A 19,693-nucleotide genomic window follows, 5' to 3' on the forward strand; every position below is an offset into this window, starting at 1 on the left:
AATAAAGGGGTTCTGCTCCAGGGAAGGTCTTACACAGCTTGCCTCATCAGAATTCATCCTTGGGCAGGAAAATACCTAATATTAGGAAATTTGAAGCCCAAACCTTCCAAAAACCTGAACCACAACAGCTGCCATTTCCTATTAAACCAGAAACTTGGTAAAAAAAAATTATAAATGTTTCACTATACATTTTAAATTAAATTTCTGATGTATCCTTATAGCATATACACATAAAGGAACTATACAGTGTAATACCACAAACTGTTACCATTTTGATTAGTCACAGCTATGATGTATCCGTTCCATGAACAGCTGACCTACATTCACTGTATAAACTGACACATGAATAATAGTCACTTGGGCAAAGTAATCTTAATGCCATTGGAATCATACCCCAGTGAGATTAGCAACTTCAGTTGCATAGGGAACAAGAGGTTGGAAAAAATGTACTAAAGATAGAAATATGGAAGTGCATTTATTTCTAGCTGTTGCCTACCTTCAAGACAGGTGGTGGAATAGAACCCAATATTCTTTGTTTCAAGTGGGTTGTCATGTGTATATTCAGTGGAACGAGATTGTGCTTCAGACTCACCAGTCAGGCTGGAGTTGTCCACCTGCCAAGAAAAAACAAATCAATTATATCTTAAACAGAACTGCATTACAATTACCAGTAAAATAATACAGATTAATACTTTTTTAAAATATGAGTCTGGAATACATTGATGAAAGGGTGAAGACAGCAGATTCAATAGTAACTTTCAAAAGGAAATTGGAACTCTACTTAAAAAGGAAACGTTTGCAGGGCTATGGTGGGGGTGGAGGGGATTAAGTAAAGGAGTGGGACTAATTAGTAGCTCTTTCTAAGAGCCAGCACAGGCATGATGGGCAGATTCACTGTCTCCTATGCTGTATGATTCCAAAGGCCTGATTTTCCTTCCAGGATCAGGAAATGGATGTCAGGACTATTTCAGGGTTCAGATCCTGCCCCTGTGGGAAAGCAGTCACAGGCCTCAATTTACAAGGGCCTAGACTGTTAATTGGCTGGTGAACGGGTCGGACGGCCAATTAGCAGCTGCATGGGTCAGAACTGAGAGTAGGCCCGATTTAAAGCCACAACAGCAGCCATTACTGTTTTAATTGCTGGGAAACACATGGAGCAGGACAGGTAGAGGGTTGGAACCCAGGGCAGGGCTGCCCGTCGCTTGTGGATGCCGACCTTGAGATCCTCCTCAAGGCAGGGAGGGAGAGGAGGGAGGTCCTCTTTCTGAAAGCGGCAGGATAAGGCCACCATCCCAGACCAAACAGGCCTGGATCAAGGTGGCAGACAGAGTGTGGTTTGCAGGAACTGAGCCCAGTGCAGGAACAGGATCAATGACCTTATTCCCACATGCAAGGTGAGTGCAATGCTGAACTCTCAGGACAGGTCTCTGGGTATTCAACCTCCAGCTGAGAAGCCTGAGGGCGCATGCTGTTCCTGAACATGACAGCGGTCTGTACCCAGTGTACTTACTGACCTCTCAGCAAAGCTCAGTGCCATGGTGTTGCTGAGGACCTGCCAGTACATACGAAAATACGAATTAGGAGCAGGAGTAGGCCACTCAACCCCTCGAGCCTGCTCCACCATTCAATAAGATCATGGCTGATCTGATTGTAACCTCAACTCCACATTCCCACCTCCCCCCCCCCCCGAAGACCGTTCACCCACTTGCTGATCAAGAATGTATCTACCTCTGCCTTAAAAATATTTAAAGACTGCTTCCACTGTCTTTTGAGGAAGAGAGTTCCAAAGATTCACAACCCTCAGAGAAAAAATTTCTCCTCATCTCTGTCTTAAATGGGCGACCCCTTATTTTTAAATAGTGACCTCTAGTTCTAGATTCCTTCTAAACTCTAGTGGCTACAAGCCTAGCCTGTCCAAACTTTTCTCAAAAGACAACACGCCCGTTCCAGGTATTAGTCCAGTAAACCTTCTCTAAACTGCTTCCAATGCATTTACATCCTTCCTTAAATAAGGAGACCAATACTGTACATGGTACTCCAGAGCATAATGTACCTACTTTTGAAATCAGTTCCCCTCGCAATAAAAATGATAACATTCTATTAGCTTTCCTAATTATTTGCTGAACCTGCATACTAACCTTTTGAAATTTATGCACTTCTTTGGCCTCCTTATCTCGAGAGACAATGGGTAAGCGCCTGGAGGTGGTCAGTGGTTTGTGAAGCAGCGCCTGGAGTGGCTATAAAGGCCAATTCTAGAGTGACAGACTCTTCCACAGGTGCTGCAGAGAAATTTGTTTGTCGGGGCTGTTGCACAGTTGGCTCTCCCCTTGCGCCTCTGTCTTTTTTCCTGCCAACTGCTAAGTCTCTTCGACTCGCCACATTTTAGCCCCGCCTTTATGGCTGCCCGCCAGCTCTGGCTAACGCTGGCAACTGACTCCCACGACTTGTGATCAATGTCACAGGATTTCATGTCGCGTTTGCAGACGTCTTTAAAGCTGAGACATGGACGGCCGGTGGGTCTGATACCAGTGGCGAGCTCGCTGTACAACGTGTCTTTGGGGATCCTGCCATCTTCCATGCGGCTCACATGGCCAAGCCATCTCAAGCGCCGCTGACTCAGTAGTGTGTACAAGCTGGGGATGTTGGCCGCCTCGAGGACTTCTGTGTTGGAGATACGGTCCTGCCACCTGATGCCAAGTATTCTCCAGAGGCAGCGAAGATGGAATGAATTGAGACGTCGCTCTTGGCTGACATGCGTTGTCCAGGCCTCACTGCCATAGAGCAAGGTACTGAGGACACAGGCCTGATACACTCGGACTTTTGTGTTCCGTGTCAGTGCGCCATTTTCCCACACTCTCTTGGCCAGTCTGGACATAGCAGTGGAAGCCTTTCCCATGCGCTTTTGCAATTTATGCACTAGAACACCCAGATCCCTCTGCATCTCAGAGCATTGAATCATATAGCTTCTAATACTATTGAAATGTTGGCATTGGGCATAGAGATCAGCAGTGCCTTATATCTTTTTTGTCCTTTCTGGAGAAATGTGTGCATAATGCCTGCGAGAGGGCCCAGACAGGAGCAGGGGTTTCTTTCCTACACATCACCACCATAGAAGAGGGTGCCATGGAGATCACCAGGGACGCTGCCCATGAGCAAGTCAGGAAAGGCGAGATGGGCATCCCTGGTGGAGCGAATGAATAGAAACTGAAAATCGTACATTGAGGAGCTGCATTGCACACCAGCCCAGCACTGCAGCAGCTTCTGCCCTCCAAGGCTAGTTCTCATGATCTCTTCTCGTGTCTCCCACAACTGCTAACATCAATGAATAAAGACCAATTCCTGCTCAAGCACTGCCAGAGCAGACCTCAGACCAAACACTGTCACACCTTACTAGCGCACTCTCCACTAGCGCAGATACAGTTACTTCGGTGGGTCCTCGCACGCAATTGGATCATGTGGCACTGGGTAATGAGCAGATCAAAAGTATGCAGGTCGAGGTGACAGAGGCAGAGGCAGCTGTGGGCAGTCCCGCTCGGAGGATGGAGGACACTCACAGCCCTGCCCAGCTGCGCACAGATACAGGGCCTAAGGAGTCACAGGAAAGGAGGTACTAACTAGAGCAGCAGCAATAGATGTGGTCCCACATATCGTCATTCCCTGAGGCAGTGCACGGATCAGGGGCTGAGAATGGAGGAGTCCATCCAGCTTATTTGCGCCGCTACGGCTCATGGCTTTGAGCACGAGCTCCTCCATCGAGAGAGCAGCCGACCTCATGGCAAGTTATATGTGGCAGCCCTCAGAATGCATGCAGGAACTGAGCACTGACGTTCACAGGATACATGCCACACTATGTAACTTTGACCAGTCAGTGGTGCTGATGGGTGCGGAGATGTTTGGAAGGGATGCCAGTTGTGCCGCAGCTGATTCTCCCCTCCAGCATTCCTGAGCAAGGGCTGAGGCAGTCACCAAAGAGGATGTGGGTGCCACCCCTCACCCAGCACCATCATCATCAGCGGCTTCCTTGGCCCCTCTGACGAAGGGAGTATCTGTGCAGCATGGCCCAGTAACAGAACCTCCACCTGCAATGACTGGGTGCAGCAGCCTCTGGAGGTGCCCCCATTGCGTCCTCCATGATAAGGACAGCCACCACCTGCATCTCAGCCATAAGCCAAGACAAGTGACTGGACTGCCTCAACCTTATCTGAATCCACAAGGGGAGCACCATGTAGAAGGGCAGAGCACTGAGTGGATCACTGGGGTGTTTATCATCTGAAACTCTGCACTTTTTTTCTTTGTGAGCACCATGTTAATATTGACACGTGTGAGCTTCCTTTTATTAATGGTGGGACAGAAAAAGAGGAGTGAAATTGTGAAGGGCCCGTGAACGGTGACAGTGAAACCTCCAGGCAGACATTCATCCTTCATTACGGTAGGAGTTGAGCTGTTCCAGGCTGTCTCTTCAATGGAAGTGTTCTTGTAGGCAGCTCAAAGAGAGTTCCTTACCATTCCATTCATCCTGGGTGAGACGGGCTCAGCTGAAATGAACATGAATCAGATGATCCCTGACGTTGATAGCATCCTGATGAGACCCTCGAGCCATGCACCAGGTCCGGCCACCTCTCTGTGCAGCCAGGGCACCTATGTGGTCTGCATCTTCCTCCTCCTCCTCCTCTTGCTCTGATAAGCTGTGTTCATCTAACGCATCAGCCTTTCAAGGTTCATACCTCTCTGGAGGGCCAGGTAATGGAGAGCACAGCAGAGCACCACAATTCGCAAGCCTCTTGCAGGAGTGTACTGCAGGACGCCACCCAACCACTCTAGGCACTGGTACTGCATCTTTAGAAGCCTAATGGCTTGTTCAATGCTGGTCTAGTTAGCAGATTGCTATGTAGCGCCTCTGTGCCTCTGTCTTGGATACTCATACAGGAGTGAGCAGCCATCTCTTCAAGCGATATCCCTTGTCTCTTAGAATCCATCCACATAGTTTGGGGTTGGAATGAAGAGCTGCGGCATCCTAGACTGCCAGAGGATGAACGAGTCATGGCAGCTGCCAGGAGAGGGAGTGCACACATGCAGGAAGCACCTGTTGTGGTCACAAACCAGTTGAACATTGAGGGAATGGAAGCCCTTCCTGTTGAGAATCACTGTGGGTGGTAACTGGGTGCTTTGATGGCCACATGGGTGTAATCAATGATACCCTGCGTGTAGGGGAATCCAGCGATGGGGGTGGGACCCACAGTCCTCTGTGCCTGTGAGGCAGCATCTGTCTGGAATTGTATGTACTGCCCAGCTCTTGCAAACAGGGCATCAGCGACCTGCGAGAAGCAGTGGTGTGCAACTGCCTGTGAGATGCTGGCACAGTCCACAGCTAATCCTTAGAAGGAGCCAGCAGCAAAGAAGTTCAAGGCCACAGTGACTATGGCAGCTACTGGCGTGGCATGGGCAAGTAGTGCTGCAAGGTGTGAGGTCTTCTGCTACAGGGGCACAAATCTCTGTGACCATCTGCCTGGAAATTTGCAGTGTCCTGCAGCACTTATTCTCCGACAGGTCCTGGTAGTTCCATCTTCTTTGGTACAGCTTATGCTGAGGTCTCCATTGCCTTCCTGCCCCTCGTCCTCGTCCTCTGTCCTCCTCATGCCCAGGACTCTGCCTTTCCTGTGGAGGATGTTGCTCCTCATCATCACTGGACCAGAAATCTGAGAGTCATATTCTCATTGCCAGCTGCTGCCCTCCTTGCGCTCAAGTGACCTCCCAATTGTGGCTGGAAGTCTTGCTCCCTCCACAAATGCTGCCATGACGCCAAGAAGGTGACGATCCCCTGCACTGCCCGAGGACTTAGCGACCACTCTTCTCTGTGCTGACCTGATGACACCCGTGTGCCAATGGCCGAATCACACTCTGAGCCCTTCTCCCTTTTATGCGCCCATCTAATTTGTTGGGGTGGCCATGACTGGCTTCCTGCTGTGTATACACCTGGGCCACCCCTGACCCAGCTGCAGCCCGTGCGCCCACACCAAAATCAAAACATATCTGTCAACGAGCTCTCAATGAGCTGTTTAACATCCTTAAGTGCAGTTATTAATGGATCCAGCTGGTTCTAGGGGGTCGCCCTCCCTTGCCCTGGTGAAACTCAGGGAACGGCAGCAGGGAAGTGCCAGTACTTTCATCCCCCACTCACCTCTATTCCTGCCCCTGGTAGGACCCAAAAATACAGCCTTATGACTGTATAAAATGCCAGTACCAGTCTTAAAAATGAAATAGATCAGTGATAAAGAAATTTGTGTCTTGAAGTCTAGCGTTTTCTTTCCCTTCAAAGAATTTTCTGCTGAACAGATTTAATCTGTGTTGATTGTTGAAGTATCAGGGAAGGTGGGCTAAGTCCGCATGGAAGGGAAGAGAAAAATTAGACCGACTACTTGGGCTGCTCTTGATTGTATCTGGCAGCTGATGATGGACTGGCTGGGAGTAGGTTGGCTGCTTATCTTCTCAACCAGGGAATGATTGGTAGCAGTGGGGAATCCAAAGAGCAAACTGAAAATGTAAACGGTTATATGTTAAAAGTAGCATTAGACAGCAGGGTGCCAGGTTTTCTTTTTTGCCACCTGAAATGTGGAGGTGGCCATATTAAAATAGATTATTTTGAAAGGTATTTTCTTTAAAAATAGAATTTCTAAAATTGCTGCAGCAACCTATTGTCAGAATGCCTGTTAATCTAAAATAATAGATGTTCTACCTTACAACTCTGGGCAGAAAGGAGTCGGAGGTCTGCTGGAATTTGGTCACCAGCTTTAATCTGCACAATGTCACCGACAACCAGTTTATCTGCTGTAATCAGCTGCTTCTCACCATCGCGAATGACAAGGGCTTTCTGGAATAGAACATTCAACATTGTAACTAAGTTAGTTCAACAAGAATTTGTTGCTCCAATTGTAACCGTTTTTCATTTTAGTGCAGAATTAAAACGCATTGTGTAAAATGTAGGTTGACTAAACAGGATTGCGATAAGTATTCAAAGTTCCCCTCTGAGTCACATACTATCCTTTCCATAAAGTTATGATTCATTCTTGGGGATGTGGGAATTGCGGGCATCTATTGTCCATCCTTAGTTTTCCTGGGAAGGAGGTGGTGGACCTTCTCCTTGAAATTCTGATGGCAGTTTAGAGACAACTGAGTGGCTTGCTCAGCCACTTCAGACAGCAGTTAAGAATCAACCATGCTGGTGTGGGACTGGAGTCACATATAGGCCGAACCAGATTTCCTTCCCTAAAAGGCATTAATGAACAAGTTGGGTTTTTAAATGACAGTCTGACAGCTTCGTGGTCACTTTTACTGTGACCAGCTATTTATTTACATTGAATTCTAAATTCTCAAACCATCAATAACTGATTAAATAATGATTAATAAATGAGATTGCACACCTGGGGAACCATCATCTGGAAGCTTGCCATGATATTGGTACTCTTCGCTTCTTGGTAGTAGGCAAAGCAGCTAGTGAGGATGACAACTCCAGCAAGCACAACACCTAAATATAACTGAGGAGCCAAAACTGTTACCAAACAGAATTCCAGTTTCATAAAACTAAACGTTTGATTTTACTCATTCTTTCATCCCTTAATATAATAGAAATTACTTTACTTCAATTAAATAGTAATTTTAATTTTACATCTGAATGTTTTGATGTTTCTATTCCCCCCTCACTCATCTTCATCCACAGAGCTACTTGTCCTCTTCAAACCCGTTTTCATATTTCTGGAATTTCCTCTGACTCAGAGCTCATTGAATTGAGCTACAAATTCATTTCCTTCTGCCATGACTAAGTGCTCCAGCTGTTTTCAGCTTCCTTGGACTGTGGTTCAGTTCCCTGTAACCTTAGGTGTACGGGTGCACAAAGTGTCAGGGTGTTGACGCAGGTCATCATTTGCTAATGCTTTCCAACTGTGATAATACAGCACCACTCCGTAAAGGCAAAAGATCTGGTTGTTGTCCAGTTGACCCTTGAATGTTGCATTTTTAATTTTTTTTTAAACTTTGTAATATTATGTGGATGATAGTATTAACTTATATCAAGTCATAAGATAAATTACAGTGCAAACTGAAATGCAGATTAATGCTGGAAATGTACAATAAGTCCACCAGAATCTGAAGACAGATTAGCCTAGAGATTTGGGCACCATTCTGGGCAGGTAGTGCTGAAATATTGAGGTCTGGGATGCACCTGATACTCAGCCTTGGGCTTCAAATCCATTGAGCCAATGAACCATAGACAGTAACAGGCAATTTGCCAGTGAAGCATGAGTAATGATTGGGTCGCTGCAACACCAGCAGCAGCTGTTAGGTAAGTGGTAAAGGGGGAACAACCTGGAACATAGGAATAGGAGTAGGCCATTTAGCCCCTCGATACTGTTCTGCTATTCAGTGAGACCATGGCTGATCTGCGGCCTAACTCCTTTTCCCCATATCCTCTAATACCTATGGTTAACAAAAATCTTGTGATCTCAGATTTAAAATTATCAATTGATCTAGAATCAATTGACGATTTCAGAAGAGAGTTCCAAACTTCTACTACCCTTTGTTTGTGGACAGTTTTCCTAATTTCACTCCTGAAAAGTCTGGCTCTAATTTTTAGACTATGTTCCCTAGTCTTAGACTCCCCAACCAGCAGAAATAGTTCCTCTCTATTTACCCTATCTGTTGCCCTAAATATCTTGAAAGCTTCAAACAAATCATCCCTGAACCTTCTAAATTCCAGGGAATACAACCCTAGTTTGTGTAATCTCTCCTTGTAATTTAACACTTAGAGTCCAAATATCAGTCTGGTAAATCTACGCTGTACTCCCTCCAATATATCTTTTCTAAGGTGAAGTGCCCAGAAAGGAACAGAGAAGGAGGCAATGATCTAAATAGGGTTGTAGGCAGCAATCAGGAGAGGGAGGGATGCAATCAGGAGTGAGGCAAGCTGACTGCTTCAGGGCAAACCAATCTTGCATCATGCTCCTTGGTTACATATGCAAAAGGGCTTCCAACACCTGTGTCAGGTATGGATAATACTTGCCTAATTTTTTGGCCCTTACCAATACAACAGGCAGAGCATTCCTGTCCACCATATTGGATGCTCAGGAAATTGTCTACTACCAAAAATACAGGTGCTGCAGGCCAAATTTCCAGGCCATTAACTTTTCAGGTGAAATCGGTAGGAAACATTTAATTTTAAAAATAGACACTTCCAAATTGTAACACAAAATCTTGGTATGAGGTTATCACTTACATTGTCTTTGGCTGAGGGGTTGCCTGCTCCTAACTGAATACCATAAGCAATCCAGCAAAGTACAGCTCCCATCCAAAGCAGGATGGAAAAACCACCAATCATTTGCTTCAAGATCTTGACAATCTCAGGGGTCCGTTTGGGAGGTGTGAGTACATTGGAACCATCCCGAGCCAGGATCTCTGCTGCTCTTACACTGGTCAAACCCTGTAACAAAACCACTAAAGAGCTACAAAAGTAATACCAAAAGTGATAGTAGTCAAAAGGATCTAAAGATATGTACGAGGGATAAGTTAATCCATTAGATCTGACATGGCCCTTCAAGTATTTACAGTAAATTCCTTTTACTATCAATTGTCATTTGCTTCTATTGAAGATCAATAAGAATATCCATTCTTGGGAATCTGTTATAAAACCTGAATTTGAACATCAACATTGGCCGGAAGCCATGATTAAACAGCAAAGCTCAGAATGCACAGACCGTGAAGCCCTGAACTGTGGCTCTGCTGTGAATTTTCAAAAATATTCTGCAAAACAGTGCCAGAAAGACATGCTCACACTTGAAGGGCTTTATTTGCAGAACACACACATTGTAAAAGTTGATTACGGAGCAATTATAATAAACACTAGTTTCATAACCCACACAGTCCATCATCAATAGCATGTTTGAGAGCAGTGCAACCAGCAGCTACCTCATCCTGCTTTTAGCAGAGACAATTTCTTTTAAATATTCATTCATGGGATGTGGGCGTCGCTGGCCAGGCCAGCATTTATTGCCCATCCCTAATTGCCCTTGAGAAGGTGGTGGTGAGCTGCCTTCTTGAACCGCTGCAGTCCATGTGAGGTAGGTCCACCCACAGTGCTGTTAGGAAGGGAGTTCCAGGATTTTGACCCAGCGACAGTGAAGGAACGGCGATATAGTTCCAAGTCAGGATGGTGTGTGACTTGGAGAGGAACTTGCAGGTGGTGGTGTTCCCATGTATGTGCTGCCCTTGTCCTTCAATTCATGTAGAGAGCTCTGCTCATTGGCCACTTTTTTTTTTTATCATTAACCTTTAAAACGTTAGAATTCAAGCATAAAAAATTGGCTGCTGGTGATAGTTATGCAAAATTGAATGCTTTCTTGTCGCTTCTATGGGTTGGATTTTCCCTCCAAGGACAGGAAACAGCAGTCGGGACTGTTTCCAGGTCCCAAACCCAACCACCCACTCCCTCCCCACCCCCTTTGGGATTAAGCATGAAGAATTTTGAACTTTCAATATGGACTTTTAATTATGGTTTTTAAAGTAAACTAAAAGACACACCAATGAAACAGAGGACTTTGAAAAACGTGACCAAGTTCAAAAGGTAGCATGTTGCTTCAGATAGTTCTGAGAGCTTTGCTGTACTTTCAAAAGACATTTATTAATAAGAGGTAAGACCAAGGTCAGAAATAAAACATTTGTCTGTAGGACCTTGGCATAAACACTAGCAGGTTGTGTTTGCAGTAACAAAAGGGTATAAAAACAACTATTTTACAGTCATTTCTAGGCGACCACAATAATCAATTAAAAAGAGAAATTAAACCCTCAGTTTCCCAGAAGGAGGATTATTCAACCTCACTTTTGAGTTATACTCCTGGGTAAGGTTGTAAGCATCTTTATCTATAAAATTGTCGTGTCTTAATGCCAGTAAAATCAATTATTTAGGAATTCAGTTGATTCTTACTTCTCTTACCCTAAATAGTTTATAAAAGCTACAATTGTCCAGTACACAAATCACTAAAAATAAGGGCACAGGGATAAAAGGCAAGCAGAATGGCTAATGGAATATTGGCCTACATCTCAAGAAGGATGGAATTAAAAAGTTAGGAAGTGATGCGTCAGTTGTAAAGAGCCTTGGCCAGACCCCACCTGGAGTATCGCATTCAGCTTTGGGCACAGCAAGACATGTTGGCCTTGGAGCGGGTATAGCACAGATTCACCAGAATGATACCAGGGTTTAACAGGTTAAATTATGAGGACAGGCTGCATAAACTTGGCTTACATTTCCTTGAGTTTAGAGGTTGAAGGGTGATTTAATTGAGGTGTTTAAAATTATAAAAGGATTTGATGGGGTAGATGCAGAAAAGCCATTTCCTTTTGTGGGGAATATAAAGATGTGCAATCTTGAAATGAAAGATCGTCCATTCAGGAGTGAAATTAGGAAACACTTCAACACAAAGAGTATTGGAAATCTGAAATTCTACACCATACCCCTCCCCATCCCCAAAAAAGCTGTCATTGGTGGGTCAATCAAAATTTTCAATACAGTGATCGATAGGACTTTTATTCCTTCTAGGTATCAGGAATATGGATCAAAGACAAGCAAATAGAATTAAGGTACAGATCAGTCATGATCAGAGTGAATAGCAGAACAGGCCTAAGGGGCTGAATGGCCTCCATCAATTCCTATACAATATAAAGTTTGTTCAAATCTGACACAAGGAATTATGAATTCAAATTAACTGATCTGAAGAGAACAATGTTTTTCTTGAAAGCCACAACATCCTGTGATGCTGGCTAGAACCTTAACTGCTTTTATTCTTTAGGCTGCACTGTTGGAAAATGGTGATTTCACACAACTCAAAATAAATCCTTTATTTTTTATAGCAGAAAAGCAGAACATTAATCGCCTATTTTTAATTCAAAGTTGCTTAATTAAATATCTGATCATTTTTTTACCCATAAATTCCAGTATTTATGTTGCTTAATTCAAATTATTGGATCATTCTTTTTTAGTGCATAAACCTATGAATTATCAAGAGTTGACTGTAATTAAACATACCATACTCTTAGCTACATCTAATCAGCTGGTATTAATAGTAATGATTTTCTTTGTGCAAATGATTTGCAGTGAAGACTAAAGGTTGAGTTGTGAAGGTACAGGTACTCACTTTTACAAGGTTGGTTTCATATTTTTTTACCAGTTCCTGAGTAGAAAGTTTGTGGTCTTGCTGAAAAGAAGGAATATGAAAAATATCACAACCAAGAACATTTGAACTGCAGCTTCCTTTATTTCCCTTTGCATTATTGAGGTGTTTACAATTTTTTGAACAATATTTCAGTTACAATTCAGTTTTCTCATACTTCTCTATTAACTTAACATAGTTACCTGACAGTAACAGGTATGTTCCTGAATCTATTTCTAATCACTGTCTAGCTGCATTTTGCAAACAAATGCAGTAAACTGAGACCTGGCGATGATTTGAATCAGTCACACTGTAGAAAGTAACACCATTACTCTCAAGTTACTGAGTAATAGTTGATGATGGTCAGACTGCACTTCTATTTTTATGCTAGAAGTGACAGACTTAGAAATTATCAGAAACTTCAAAAATCTGTCGTCCTCAAGACATAAAGATTACTAGGGGGAGACAGTGGCATAGTGGTAATGTCACTGGACTAGTAATCCAGATATCCAGGCTAATAGTCAGGGGACATGGGTTCAAATCACACCGATGCAGCTGGTGGAATTTAAATTCAATTAATTCATGAAAATCTGGAATTGAAAGCTAGTCAGTAATGGTGACCATGAAACTTGCCGTCAATACCCATCTGGTTCACTACTGCTCTTTAGGGAAGGATATCTGCCATTCTTACTTGGTCTGGCTTACATGTGACTCCAGACCCACAGCAATGTGGTTGACTCTTAACTTCCCTCTGAAATGGCCTAGTGAGCTATTCAGTTGTACAAAACTGCTACACAAAAGTTGAAAAGGAATAAAACTGGACAGAACACCCGGCATCAACCTTGGCACCCGAAACAACAATGGCAAACTCAATCCTGCAAGGTCCTCCTAACATCTGGGGGCTTGTGCCAAAATTAGGAGAGCTGTCCCACTGACTAGTTAAGCAACAGCCTGACATAGTCATACACAAGGAAATATATCCTACATCCAATGTCCCAGACGCCACCACCAAGATGGTGCAGGAGAAAGGGATTTCGATTACTGCGATCAGTTCTGGAGAAGGTGGGACCTGTACAGGCCTGATGGGTTGCATCTGAACAGAGCTGGGACAAATTTTCTTATGGGGCGATTTGCTAGTGCTATTGGGGAAGGTTTAAACTAGATTGACAGGGGTGTGGGAACCAGTAGGTAATACGAGAGAGGAACACCAATGTGCACAGAGAATTGGAAGAGACAGATAGCACTAGAGTAGGAAATAACAAAGTATTAGGTGGGGTCAGAGTGAGACTGTTAGACAATACTAGAGAAGGAAGAAGTTCCATATTAAATGGTACTGGACTGAGAACGACTACAAGGAATGCAAAGACAGGATTACAATGCATGTGTGTGAACGCACAAAGTGTAGTGAATAAGGTTGGTGATCTACAAGCACAAATAGCAGTATGGGAATATGATGTAGTGGCAAAAACAGAAACGTGGCTTTAAAATGGCGAGGACTGGGTGCTTAATATACAAGGATATAAAGTGTTCAGAAAAGCGAGAAGGAGAAAAGGGAGGTGGGTGGCAGTCCTGTTTAGGAAAGACATTGCAGGGCTGGAAAGGGAGGCTGACCATGAAGGGGCAAGGACAGATCCATTTGGTTCGAGTTGGGGAGCAAAAAGGGTATGATCATGTTACTAGGGGTATTCTATAGGCCTCCAAATAGCGAGAGAGCTAGAGGAGCAAATCTGCAGGGAAATCACAGAGACGTGCAAGAACAATAGAGTGGTGATATTGGGGGACTTTAATTACCCAAATATCAATTGGGATAATGTTAGAGTAAAGGGTAAGGATGGGGAGGAATTTCTGAAATGCGTTCAGGAGAACGTCCTTGATCAGTATGTTCTCAGCCCAATTGAAAGGAGGTATTGCTCGGCATAGTGCTGGGAAATGAGACGGGCCAAGTTGACCAAGCATCTGGGAGAGAACTTGGGTAAGAGCGAGCATCGGATCATAAGGTATAGATTAGCAATGCAGAAAAGCAAGGGACAAAATAAGGCAGAATGTCTAGAGTGGAAGAGAGCTAATTTTAATGCGGAGAAGGGATCTAGCCAGGGTAGAATGGCACCAAAGACTGACAGGAAGAGCTGTATCAGAAAAATGGGTTATCTTTAAGGAAGAGGAGCTTCAGGTACATGTTAAGAGCATTCCAACAAGGGCAAAAGGTTGGGGAACCAAAAACTGGGCTCCTTGGATGACGAGGGAGATAAAAACAAAAAAAAAGAGAACGTATGATGTATGTCAGGTGAACTCTTCAAGTGAGAACCAGCCCATACACAGTAAATTGGCATGGGAGATGAAGAGGAAAGTAAGACTGGCAAAAAGAGAATATGAGAATAGAATGGCAGCCAACATAAAAAGGAACCCCAAGATCTTCTATGGGCATGTAAATACTAAACAAGTAGTAAGACGTGGATAGGGGCCTTTTTGGGACAAAGACCGTAATATATGCTTAGAGGTGCAGGGCAAGGTTAATATACTTAATGAGTACTTTGTATCAATATTCACTAAGGAAATGGAAGTTGACAAAATATCAGGAGAAGTGGCGAGTAGAGGCAATGGATAGGATAAAAATTGAGAGGGGGGAGGTACTAAAAAGGTTGGCTATGCTTAGGATAGATTAGTTACCTGATCCAGATGACTTGACTCCCAGGTAGTTAAAGGAAGTGGGGATGGAGATAGCAGAAGGGCTTGCCATAATCTTCCAATCTTTCCTGGATACGAGGAAGGTGCCGGAGGATTCGAGAGTGGCAAATGTGACACCCTTATTCAAGAAAGGGTGTAAGGATAGTCCTAGAAACTATAGGCTAGTTAGTTTAACATCAATGGTGGGTAAGGTTATAGAAACAATAATCAGAGAAAATACTAATGGACACTTAGAGAGGTGCGATTTAATTAAGGATAGCCAGAATGGGTTTGTTAAAGGCAGATCATGCTTGACTAAGCTAGTTGAATATTTGGATGAAGTAACAGAAAAGGTTGATGAAGGGAATTTGGTAGATGATGTTCATATGGATTTTAAGAAAGTATTTGATAAGGTACCACATAAAAGGCTGATTAACAAAATTGAGGCTCATGGAATAGGAGGGTCAGTATCCAATTATATAAAAAAAAGTTGGCTTAAGGACAGAAAACAGCGAGTCATAGTAAATACTTGCTTTTCAGATTGGAGGATGGTAGACAGTGGTGTTTTCAAAGGGTCAGTGCTGGCACCACTTTTTGTTCTATATATAAATGACTTGGATCTTGGAATACAGAGTAGAATCTCAAAATTTGCTTATGACACCAAATTTGGAAGTACGGCAAACAGTGAGGATGATATGAACTGCCTGAAACAGGACATAGGTAAGCTAGTGGAGTGGACAGGCAGGTGGCAGATCGAATTTAATACTGACAAGTGTGAAGTGATGCATTTTGACAGAAGGAATAGGGAGAGACAATATATACTTAATGGCTCAATTCTAAAAAGAGAGTGTCTGGGAACAGATGGGCCTGGGGGTGCATGTGCATAGATCTTTGAAGCTGGTAGGACATATTGACAGAATAGAAAGTAAAGCATATGGAATTCTGGACTTTATAAATTGAGAGGGGTGAGGTACTAAAAAGGTTGGCTATGCTTAGGATAGACTGAGTACAAAAGCAGGGAAGTTATGCTGAACCTTTATGAAACTCTGATTAGGCCCCAACTGGAGTATTGTGTCCAGTTCTGGTCACCACACTTTAGGAAGGATGTGAGCATCCGTTGAGTAGTGCAGAGGAGACTTACCAGAATGGTTCCAGGAATAGAAGATTTTAATTACAAGGTTAGGTTGGAAATGGTGGGAGCTGGGTTTGTTCTCCTTAGAACAAAGGAGATTGAGGGGAGACTTAATGGAAGTGTACAAAATTATGACAGGTTTAGATAAGTTCCACAAGGAAAAATTGTTCCTATTAACAAATGGTACAAGGACTGGGGACACAAATTGAAAATTTTGGGCATAAGATGCAGGGGGAATATGTGGGAGCACGTTTTTAACGCAGCATGGAGTAATGACCTGGAACCCGCTACCCACAAGGGTGGTGGAAGCAGAGACAATCAATGACTTCAAAAATAAATAGTCTTGTAGGGCTACAGGGATCGAGCCGGGGAGTGGGACTGACTGCATAGCTCCGTGGAGAGCCAGCATGGACTCAATGGACCGAATGTTCTCCTTCTGTGCCATAAATGAATCTATGACTGACTCTATCACCATTCCTGGGCATGTCCTGGCATAACAGATCCACCAGAGGTAGCAGCACAGTGACATACAGTCAAGAAAGAGTTGCACTGAGCATCCTTAACATTGACTCCGGACCGCATGAAGTCTCAGGGCATCAGGTCAAACATAGACAAGGAAACCTCCTGCTGATTAGCACCTACTGTGCTCTCTCAGCCGATGAATCAGTACTCCTTCATGTTGAACACCACTTGGAAGAAGCACTGAGGGTGGCAAGGGCACCAAATATACTCTGGGTGGGGGACATCAATGTCCATCGCCAAAAATGGCTCGTTAGCACCAATACTGAATGAGCAGGCTGAATCCTGAAGAACATATCTGCCAAACAGGGCCTGCAGCAGGTGGTGAGGGAACCAAGAGAGAAAAACCTACTATACCTTGTCCTCACCAATCTACCTGTTGCAAATGTATCTGTCTATAGGAGTGACCACCACACAATCCTTGTGAAAACAAAGTCCCATCTTCACAGAGGATACCCTCCATCGTGTTGTATGGAATTACTACCGTGCTCAATGGGATAGATTTAGAACAGATCTGGCAGTTCAAAATTGGGTATCCATGATGCGCTGTGGACCACCATCAGCCAAATTGTATTCAAACACAATCTGTAACTGCATGGCCTGGCATATCCCTCACTCTACCATTACCATCAAGCCAGGGGATCAACCCTGGTTCAATGAAGAGTGTAGGAGGACATGCCAGGAGCAACACCAGACAATACTAAAAATGAGGTTTCAACCCAATGAAGCCATAACACAGGATTACAGGCATACCAAACAGCGAATGCAGCATGCAATAGACAGAGCTAAGCAATCCCACAATCAACAGATCAGATCTAAGCTCTGCAGTCCTGCCATACCCAGTCGTGAATGGTGGTGGACAATTAAACAACTAACAAGAGGAGGTGGCTCCACAAATATCCCCATCCTCAAAGATGGGGGAGCCCAGAACATTAGTACAAAAGTTAAGGTTGAAGCATTTGCATCAATCTTCAGCCAGAGTGCTGTGTGGATGATCCATCTCAGACTCCTCCTGAGATCCCCAGCATCACAGATGCCAGCCTTCAGCCAATCTGATTCACTCCACATATCAAGAAATGGCATAAGGCACTGGATACAGCAAAGGCTATGGGCCCTGACAACTTTCCGGCAATAGCACTGAAGACTTGTGCTCCAGAACTAGCTGCACCCCTAACCAAGCTGTTTCAGTACAGCTGCAACACTGGCATTTATCCAACAATATGGAAAATTGCCTAGGTATGTCCTGTGCACAAAAAGTAGGACAAATCTAATCCGGCCAATTTTCACTCCATCAGTCTACTCTCAATCATCAGTAAAGTGATGGAAGGTGTTGTCGACAGTGCTATCAAGCACCACTTAAACGACAATAACCTGCTGACCGATGCTCAGTTTGAGTTCAGCCAGGGCCACTTAGCACCTTACCTCATTATTGCCTTGGTCCAAACATGGACAAAAGAGCTGAACTCAAGAGATGAGGTGAGAGTGATTGTCCTGGACATCAAGGCAGCATCTGACTGAGTGTGGCATCAAGGTGTCCTAGCGAACTGAAGTCAATGGAAATCAAGGGGAAAACTCTCCACTGGTTAGAGTCATACCGAGAACAAAGGAAGATGGTTGTCATTGTTGGAGGCCAATCATTTCAGCCCAGGACAGCACTGCAGGAGTTCCTCAGGGTAATGTCCTACGTTCAACCACCTTCAGCTGCTTCGTCAATGACCTTCCCTCCATCAAAACGAGTTTGCGGATGGTTGCACAATGTTCAATACCATTTGCAATTCATCGGATACTAAAGCAGTCCATGTCCATCTGCAGCAAAACCTGGACAACATTCAGATGTGGGCTGATAAGTGGCAAGTAACATTCGTGCCACACAAGTACCAGGCAATGATGATCTCCAAAGAGAGACTCTAATCATCTTTTCTTGATGTTCAATGGCATTACCATTGCTGAATCCTCCACTATCAACATCCTGGGGGTTACCATTGACCAGAAACTGAACTAGACCAGCCACATAAATGCTGTGGTTACAAAAGCATGTCAGAGGCTGGGAATTCTGCAGCAAGTAACCCACCTCCTGACTCCCCCAAAGCCTGTCCACCATCTACAAGGCAAAAGTCAGGAGTGTGATGGAATACTCTCCACTTGCCTGAATGAGTGCAGCCCCAACAACACTCAGGAAGCTCAACACTATCCAGGACAAAGCAGGCTGTTTGATTGGCACCCCATCCACCACCTTAAAGATTCATTCCCTCCACTACCAACGCACAGTGGCAGCAGTGTGTACCATCCACAAGATGCACTGCAGCAACTCATCATACTTCCTTGAACAGAACCTTCTAAACCCGTGACTTCTTTCACCTCGGAGAATGAGGGCAGCAGACACATGGGAACACCACCTTCAAGTTCCCATCCAAGTCACACACCATGCGGACTTGGAAATATATCACCATTCCTGCACTGTCACTGAATCAAAATCCTGAAACTCTCCCTCCCTAACAGCACTGTCAGTGTACCCGCACCAGATGGACTGCAGCAGTTCAAGAAGGCAGCTCACCACCACCTTCTCAAGGGTAATTAGGGATGGGCAACAAATGCTGGCCTTGCCTGCAATGCTCACATTCCATGACAAAATAAAAAAACTATTTGCCTCTTTAATAATCCTAGCTCAGCAACATCCTCCAAGTTCTCACATCTGGTTGGATAAGTATTCTGTTCTGCTCCAGTCATGTGGATAACATTATGTAAATCAGATTGCACATCAAATCAAAGCAATATAACAGTACTGGAAGTGATGAGACAATAAAAACAGGTGCAATTTGCCACACAAGGCCAGAATTTCTTTCCAATCAGTCTCAAATACTTCCTTTTTATATCCAAAAATATTCTTTCAGAGTGTATTTTGTAATTATATTATTTTGTTTAGCCTCTAAAATCTGATCCCAGTTTCTTACCTTTCCATTTCAAAGTCAATACAGTGATCCAAGCATCCATTTCATTCAGTTGCAGGTTACAATGAGTATGGTGGGAATGATGGTGTAAAAAGGGTTGAAAGGATATGGGAATAGAGTGAATAAATGTGATTAGTACAATTTGTTTGTGCGGATGGTAAATGTTGGCATAGACGTGTTGGGCAGAATGGCCTGTTTCCATCTTGTAACTTCCACGCATTTTTATGTAAAATCCTCAG

The 19,693-nt window shown here is 44.0% G+C and overlaps 1 protein-coding gene across 1 annotated transcript in view; it reads right to left on the bottom strand.

The window, feature by feature from the left end:
• The window catches only part of LOC137381383 (potassium-transporting ATPase alpha chain 2-like), a 54,264-nt gene extending 40,087 nt beyond the window's left edge, over positions 1-14,177 (bottom strand). The window contains exons 1-6 of the mRNA XM_068053887.1: positions 14,160-14,177; positions 12,177-12,236; positions 9,266-9,469; positions 7,419-7,532; positions 6,734-6,868; positions 497-614 (exon numbers count right to left, since the gene is read on the bottom strand). Coding sequence (XP_067909988.1) covers positions 497-614; positions 6,734-6,868; positions 7,419-7,532; positions 9,266-9,469; positions 12,177-12,236; positions 14,160-14,177 — 649 coding nt within the window. The remainder of the gene's footprint in view (positions 1-496; positions 615-6,733; positions 6,869-7,418; positions 7,533-9,265; positions 9,470-12,176; positions 12,237-14,159) is intronic.
• Between the last annotated feature and the right edge of the window lie 5,516 nt (positions 14,178-19,693).

This window comes from Heterodontus francisci, chromosome 22 (genome assembly GCF_036365525.1).
Source record: "Heterodontus francisci isolate sHetFra1 chromosome 22, sHetFra1.hap1, whole genome shotgun sequence".
NCBI classification, from domain to species: Eukaryota; Metazoa; Chordata; class Chondrichthyes; order Heterodontiformes; family Heterodontidae; genus Heterodontus; species Heterodontus francisci.